The sequence below is a fragment of the Callorhinus ursinus genome, unplaced genomic scaffold (genome assembly GCF_003265705.2).
Source record: "Callorhinus ursinus isolate GAN/ISIS: 27379988/994484 unplaced genomic scaffold, GSC_fseal_2.0 scaffold109, whole genome shotgun sequence".
In the NCBI taxonomy this organism is placed as follows: domain Eukaryota; kingdom Metazoa; phylum Chordata; class Mammalia; order Carnivora; family Otariidae; genus Callorhinus; species Callorhinus ursinus.
This window is the reverse complement of record NW_027397171.1, coordinates 1426310-1433279: the sequence shown is the minus strand read 5'-3', so window position 1 is coordinate 1433279 and position 6970 is coordinate 1426310. Positions and strand designations below refer to the sequence as shown.

General features: G+C 60.4%; 1 protein-coding gene across 1 annotated transcript in view; it reads right to left on the bottom strand.

Moving 5' to 3' along the window:
* Positions 1 to 1456: 1456 nt before the first annotated feature.
* Positions 1457 to 6970, bottom strand: part of GABBR1 (gamma-aminobutyric acid type B receptor subunit 1) — a 25130-nt gene continuing 19616 nt past the window's right edge. Inside the window, exons 15-23 of the mRNA XM_025858550.2 lie at positions 6778 to 6928; positions 6218 to 6350; positions 5046 to 5162; positions 4849 to 4956; positions 4401 to 4494; positions 3691 to 3818; positions 3095 to 3223; positions 2765 to 2908; positions 1457 to 2523 (exon numbers count right to left, since the gene is read on the bottom strand). Of these exons, the coding sequence (XP_025714335.2) occupies positions 2350 to 2523; positions 2765 to 2908; positions 3095 to 3223; positions 3691 to 3818; positions 4401 to 4494; positions 4849 to 4956; positions 5046 to 5162; positions 6218 to 6350; positions 6778 to 6928 (1178 nt within the window). The 3' untranslated portion in view covers positions 1457 to 2349. The remainder of the gene's footprint in view (positions 2524 to 2764; positions 2909 to 3094; positions 3224 to 3690; positions 3819 to 4400; positions 4495 to 4848; positions 4957 to 5045; positions 5163 to 6217; positions 6351 to 6777; positions 6929 to 6970) is intronic.

Below are 6970 nucleotides of genomic sequence, written 5' to 3'. Positions count from 1 at the left end.
CTCTGCCTTCCCACGACGAGCATGTGCGTCCGGTGAAGCCCAGTGCCCAGAGGGACGCCTGCCCCAGCAGCGCTCCCAGTCAGAACTCTCTCACAAAACCAACACAGCACAGAGTGCTCCGAAATGCGCTGCTAGTGACCGAGTGGGCAGAGGGGCCAACCCCACACGCAGCCCGGACCCCGGCGTGCTCCAAAGTCAGGAGACGACGCTGACGCCCGCCTGTGGGTGAGTCCTGTCTGGACAGAGGCGGGGCCGGAGGACGGCTGGGTGCTGCCCTCACCACCCCCCTCCCCCAGGGGCCTCTGCCAGCCCTCCTTCAGCTGTCTCCTGAGTCCTGCTTGCGGAGAAAATCTGGCTCACCCTGGGTCCCAGCAGGACTTCTGATCCTTTGTCTGTAATTTACACCCCACCTCAGTGCAAAGAAAGTTGGAGGTGGTAATTCTGGTCTTTTCGGTTCTACCCAGGGCGGTTCTGAAGCCAACTGTCCATTTTCCACGCTGCAGGCTTATGCACAGGCATCTCCCCCTTTCTTGGGAATGTGCCACTGTGGGAAGAGGGGAACTCGTATTTCTTCCAACTGGCCTGAGCCAAATAATCACAGTGGACTGGTGTTCAAGCACTGGTCTGGCAGTTAACCTGCATGCGTTCCCATGGAACTTCAGAAACTGGCTCCTGAACAGGATGATGGACCCACTCAACCCTTCAGGTCTTTTGCAAAAATGTGAGAATGGCTTAAGAAAAAAAAAAAAAACCAGTGCCAAAGGGAAAGAGAAAAGTCCAGCTGCAAAGAAACAGTTCTCTAAGAGGACACACAGATTTGTAAGGGTCTCAGCAAGTTTCCTCTCCCTCGTTGAGCACTCAATACTTTCTTTTCTTGGACAGTAATTTCCTTCCCAGCTGCTCAGAGCTCTCAGAGACTTTGCAGGCTGGAAGCCCTCACAGGCTGTGTCATGGGCGGTCTCAGCCGCTGTTCTTGGTTCTTGGGAGGGAGGGTGCTCACATCTGAGCAGCCACGTCCTCTGGGCTCCCAGGAAGTGCCCACCACTGTCAGAGGGCTCGTTCAGCGGGAGTGACCGTGGCTAGCAAGGACGAGCAGACTCCATAGGCCAAGGACAGTCTGAGCACCGGTCCTTGCACCCAGCGTGACGGCAATGAGCAGGATGTCTGCTGTGATCTTCACAAACGAGGAGAGGACAGAGATCACGGAATTTGTTTCCACGTGGTGGTGACTGACGCCCGGGTCGGCGGACCCCAGAGCAGACCCCTCCACACTTGGAGCCCATCACTTGTCTCAGCCTAACCCCGTCCTGATTTGTCCTGCTAGGCCCTCAGGGCACCAACCCAATACCTCTCCCCACCCCTCCACCCCAGTGCCTTTTCTCTAACATGGAGACCCCTGAGCCTCCCTCCTTGGACGGAAGCCCAATCTGTTCACAGTAAGGGACGAGCCGCTGAGTCACACTGTTCACTGGTTTATTGAGACTGGGGGAGATCCCTCCCCAAGAGACACCACGGCGTGAAGGGGATGCCTCTGTCTGTCTGTGCCAGTTGTCACAGGGCCTTCTTGTGGTTGGGATTCTCACCAACTGTCTACTGGAAGCAGCTCCCCAAGCCTGCCCCCATTTCTTCTCCCTTAACTCCCCCCAGAGAAACACAAAACCAAAGGGAGCAGTCCCGGGAAGGAGGACTGGGAGTGTGGACCTAGTGCAGTACATGAGCACAAAGGGGGGTTCAAGCAGAAAGCACGTGAGGGTGGGAATCGGGGAAGGTGCATCATGATGTGTAGGGTGGGTGCCTCTGGCTCTGTTGGGAGAATACAATGATTTTAAGGTGCAAAGGTGAGGGTACCCAGGTACCATGAGCGCACACAGGGAGAACGCACGGGTAAACACAGATGTGCGCCGGTGGGGAAGGCCTCCGCTCGGCAGACAAAGGGCGCAGTGGCCACGAGGGCGCCGGAGGGAGGCGAGGACAAGGCGCACACGGGAGCACAGGAGGGAGAAGAAAGCACGTGTGAGCACGCATGCACACGAGTACGTGTGTCGGGAGGCATGAGCACACACAGGGCAGAGGCAGGAAACTCCAGAGGGTCGAAGCTGGTGGAGGGGTGAGGCGTGGGCCGGTGGAAGGAGACCAGGTAGGGAGAGAGGGCGCTAGCAGGAGGGGAAGGGGCGCGGCGCACTGCCGAGGGGCCAGGGAAGCTGCAGCCAGGCACCAACTAGACCGCGCAGTGGCTATAAAACAGCAAGCACACGAGAGAAAACACACCGGTTCCACAGTCCTGGGGGCCCAGACAACCCGGCTCACAGAGGAGGCCTTCCCCCAGCCCCTCCTTCTCCCCTCGGGCCCTCACTTGTACAGCAAATGAACCCGGCTCCCGTCACAGCTGAGCCGGTCAGGGGGCTCATGGGGGCCCCTGGGCAGGCCCCCCGAGGGGTCTGGGGGCGTAGGGGGGTGGCGCCGGGGGCGGAGCTGCTGCCGAGACCGAAGCTGATGGCGCAGCTCGGAGACACGCTCCTCTTTCTGCAGGAAGAGAGATTGGAGGAGGTTGGAAGCATGTGGGGAAGGTGGGGTGTGGGCCTAAGACGGGACGGAGGCCAGGGTGGACAGCAGACGTGAAAATGAGGAGAGAGCGAGGAGAGCTAAAGAGCAGAGGGGGCAGCGGGCGGAAAAGAGGGGCCAGGGAGGTGAGGCGTGGGGGGCCGGGCCGGGGAGAGAGGTCCCTGCGCACGGATCTGCGCCAGTGCCCCCGCCGCCCTCACACCTCAGCAATGATCTTCTCCAGCTCCCGGTTCTCCTTCTCCAACAGCCGGGACTTCTCTTCCTCGTTGTTGTTGGTGGACGAGCCCGTCTTCATGGTGTCCTGCGCCTCCGACTGCCACTCCCCCCGGGTGATCAGCCTGCGCATCTGGGGGCGAAGGTTTGCGGCATGAGGTGGTGGAGCCCCAACTGTCGGCGACTAGCAGGTGGTGGGTTGGAGTCGAAAAGAATGAAAATAGAGGGACAAGCTGGGCCCCAACCAAGGGCAGGAGTGGGAGAGGGTCCCAGGAAGTAGGGGTGGACTGTGAGGGCAGAGGAGTGGGGAGCGCCTCACCTTCGGCACGAAGAGCACGACCAGAGTGATATAGGAGGAGAACACTATGGCAAGAGATGCAAAGGCGAAGGCTGCGTCCTGCTGGCTGGACAGGATCATGGTGACCGGGGCAGTGATGAGGCACAGGACCTGTGGGTGGACCCTGTTTGGGACCTCCAGGCTCTCCTCCCCCAGGAGAGAGCCCCGGAGGCCAGGTCCTGGGGGAAATCCCCATCGGAAAAGGGCCCAGACTCCAGGCCACGCTCAACTCCAGATTGTCCCACTCCAGGTCAACCCCTCCCTCAAGGCAGAGGTCCTAGGATCCGCACACATGCACACTCAGAGTCCCCAAGCATCAAGAGTCAGGGAAATCTGGCAGGAAGCTGACTCGGATTCCAGCCCGGGAACCACAGACAAGCCACCTAACCTCCCTGCTTCTGCTCCCTCACCTGCGTAGGGGGACACTAATGTCTGCTTCACGGGTGGTCAGGGGAAGATAGCGTGCTCTACCCACTGGAAAGTGTTTTACACACCGGAGGCACTAACTTCCGCCCACTGACCCAGCCCTGATTCCGCCCCGGCAGCCCTGGGGTCAGCGCCAGCTGTCCGGGGCTCACCGCCACATTGTAGATGGCCATGCCCACAGCCCGGTGGTCGTTGATCTTCTCCGTTGACACGCTCTTGGTCTCGTAAGCAAGAAAGATGCCCAGCAGCAGCAACAACCCCTTGTAACCATAGAAAATGCCTGGAACGGAGCAAATGGTCACCTGGGCAACAAGACCCCACGCACCCGCTCCCTCCCCACGCCCTCCACGTCCTTCACCTACTGCTGTTCTGCTTAGAGCTCCAGTCGGCCCCTCCGACCTAGCACACCCGTCTCTGTCCATCTCCCCAACGTGTCCAAACCTCACCACCTCCTTCTGGGACATGGGAAGAAGACTGCTGAGAGCCGGTGTCAGCCACACAATGTCTCACCTCCTTACCCTGCAGGCTGAGGGGAGGCTTTGCCTTCCCTTCTGGTCACAGACCAATGTTCAGGATGCCAAAAGGGGCCTGACCCAGGCCCTCACAGCCCTGGCCTCACCCTAGGAAGCTGACCAGACGGATGGTGTCAGGCTGTCCCCACGGGCCACTCTGCCACCAGCTCTGCCTCGTCCCTGCTTTAGACCCCCAGCTCCTCACGGAAAAAGACCAACTTCCCCCCCCATTCCCAGAAAGGGCCAGTGCAGCGACACAGAGGAGGACATTTACACTGCCCCGTCGCCGAAGACCCTTCCGTCCCCCAGCCTGCTGTCCTCGCCCCACCCCTCCCCCACAGCCCACGCACCAAGCCACGTATTCATCTTCTTGGAGCTGCAGTGCTCCAGCTGGGGCAGGATGGACACGTCAATATCTTCCTTCGGCTCCTCCTTGGCAAAAGTCTAAGGGAGATTTAAATAGGGCCCCAGGGAAGACGGCGGTCACCCTCCCTGCCCCACCTCTGCTCAGTCCCCGACCCCCAACTCTGCCCCCTCTTTCCCATGCCAGGCCCCACTCTAGGCTCAGGAGTGCTCTCATGAACACCACGGAAGTGCACGTGCCCCAGCTTTCCACGATGCCTGGGACGTCTACACGTCCTTCCTGGATCCCCACCACCTGGATCCCCACCTGCGCTGGGGCTCCTTACAGCTGCTGTTGTGCAGAAGGACGGAGAGCCCTCTCCACGAGCGGCTTTCCTCCTCAGACCCCAGGCAGCGCAGAGACCCTGACCTCCAGTGCCTCCCCTCAACGGGTACCTCAATGGTCCGGTGCAAAGGGTCCACGATCTGCCAGATGGCAAGAGTGAGGACATCCATGCCCACCAACAAGCCCACCGTGGCATACAGCTTCCAGGGCTCCAGAGTCTGGATGGACACAGAGCACAGGCAGGTCAGGGAACCCTCTAAACCCCAAGAGCCAAGGACCTAAGGGCTGAGGTTAAGAAGCAGCTCACCTTCCTCCACTCCTTCTTCTCCTCCTTCTTTGTGAAGACCGTGTGGACCCACCAGATCTTAGTGAACATGGAGCCGTAGCCCAGGCTGAAGCCCAGACCCAAGAGCCAGAGACGCGCCTAGGACAGGAGAGGGGGCAGGGCAGAACCGTGTGCAACAGAGGTGCAGCCAGGAGCGAAGGGGGTGTGCAGAGGGCCAGCAAGCTTCGTCCCACCCACCTTCTCCTCTGCCAGCAGGGCGACCTTGCTGTGATCTCCTGGGGTGAATCCCTTTGGACCCCCAGCGTGTGGTGCAGCACCAGACCCTTCACAACACGGCCCCAGCCATCGCCCCAGGCTCCTCTGCCCTTTTCTCCCCCCAGGCTCCAGCCACACCGACAGGCTCACCTGATCTACTGGCATCTCCATCCCTGCAGGCCACAGGAGTGACCACCCTAATTCCTCCAGCTGAGGAAAGCCCACGCATCTTTTGATATTCCAATGCCGGTCCAGCTACCTCCTGAGCAGCTCCCTCTTTGCTCCCACAGCACTTTGTGCAGAGACCTCTCATGCTGCCCTGCAGCTTAGCGCCCCCCCCCCCCCCCCAACTGCCCTCTGGTTTCACTGGGGACCTACAGCCTCTGGGGAAGTGTGCTTGTGTGTGCAAATGCCATGTGCAAGCTGCATGGTCAGGACAGGGCACAGGAAGGAGGAGTACGGACGGGCAGGGACAGGGGCCTGTTTCCTACCAGCAGAACAGAACTGCACAAATAAGACTACTGCAGCCTTTCCCACACCCCAAACACCAAGCACGCACCTCCTTCCTTCCTGTCCCCAGCCCCCTGCTGTCAGGTCAGGTCTCTACCTCGGTCCTTCCCCCCTCCCCCTGGGAGCGCAGTTCCCGGGCTCAGCCCCCACAGCACAGACAAGCTGCCAGGGTTGGAGGGTTCTTTGTGCAGACCCCTTCCTGCACCCTCAGAGCCTCCCCCTTCTCTGTGAGGCATGCCATGGCAACCTTGGAACTGGCTAGAGCCACACAATGAAAAGGTCTGGAGGTCAGGAAGAAGGGATGCAGCCAGGCAGAGACCAGGGGGAGCAGGGACAGCGGAGGAAAGGCCAGGCACTGTTGCCTCCAGGAGCAGCTGCAGGGCAGGGCGAGCCACGTTCCACGGGGAGTCTGCCCACCTCCTGCTCACCTGGCAGACGAAGGGGAACTGGCTTCGCCCGATGTGGTAACCATCCAGCCCGAGGGGGAAGACGGCAGCCAGCGCCAGGGAGCAGCCCACAGCCGTCAGATTGTTCAAGTTGGGCTGGGAGTTCTGGATATAACTAGGGCAGAGGCAGGAGAGGAGAAGAGTTAACCTCTTCTTCAGGGAGGCTCGGATCTTCAGAGCCACCAGGGCCTGGCCCAGCCTGCAGCCATGGGCCACGGCAGAGTGCCTGGTGCAGCCTGGGCCAGGGGCGGGCGGTGCGTGCAGAGGGCTCCCAGCACCCCCACTGCACACACGGCGTACAGCCCTCACTGCTACCCCAAGAACTTTTAGTTTTCGGTGAGCTGCTCTGGAGCTGGAATGGGACGTGGGTCTGGTTGCCCCTTTGGTCGTCACGGTCCCTGGGAAGGCATGGGTCAGAGTGGACACCTCGACCCCCCACGACCTCAGCAGTTACACAGGTCTCATCTCAGTCCCTGCCAGGGGCATGCTCACTGTCTTCAAGGGGCAGACAGAAGGAGGGCAGTGACAGAGAGGAAACTTACCGGACATGAGAGTTGTAGATATTAAACGACAGACAGACCACAGCCAGGACAATGCCCAGGCTGGAGAGCACAGAGACCGAGATGAAGAGTTTCTGGGACATGAAGCGGAATGTCTTGATGACCAGGGTCTGGTCAGCCGGGGGGGCCCCTCCTGCAGGGCATTAGGGGTAAGGGGAGTCCTGGTCAGCTGGAA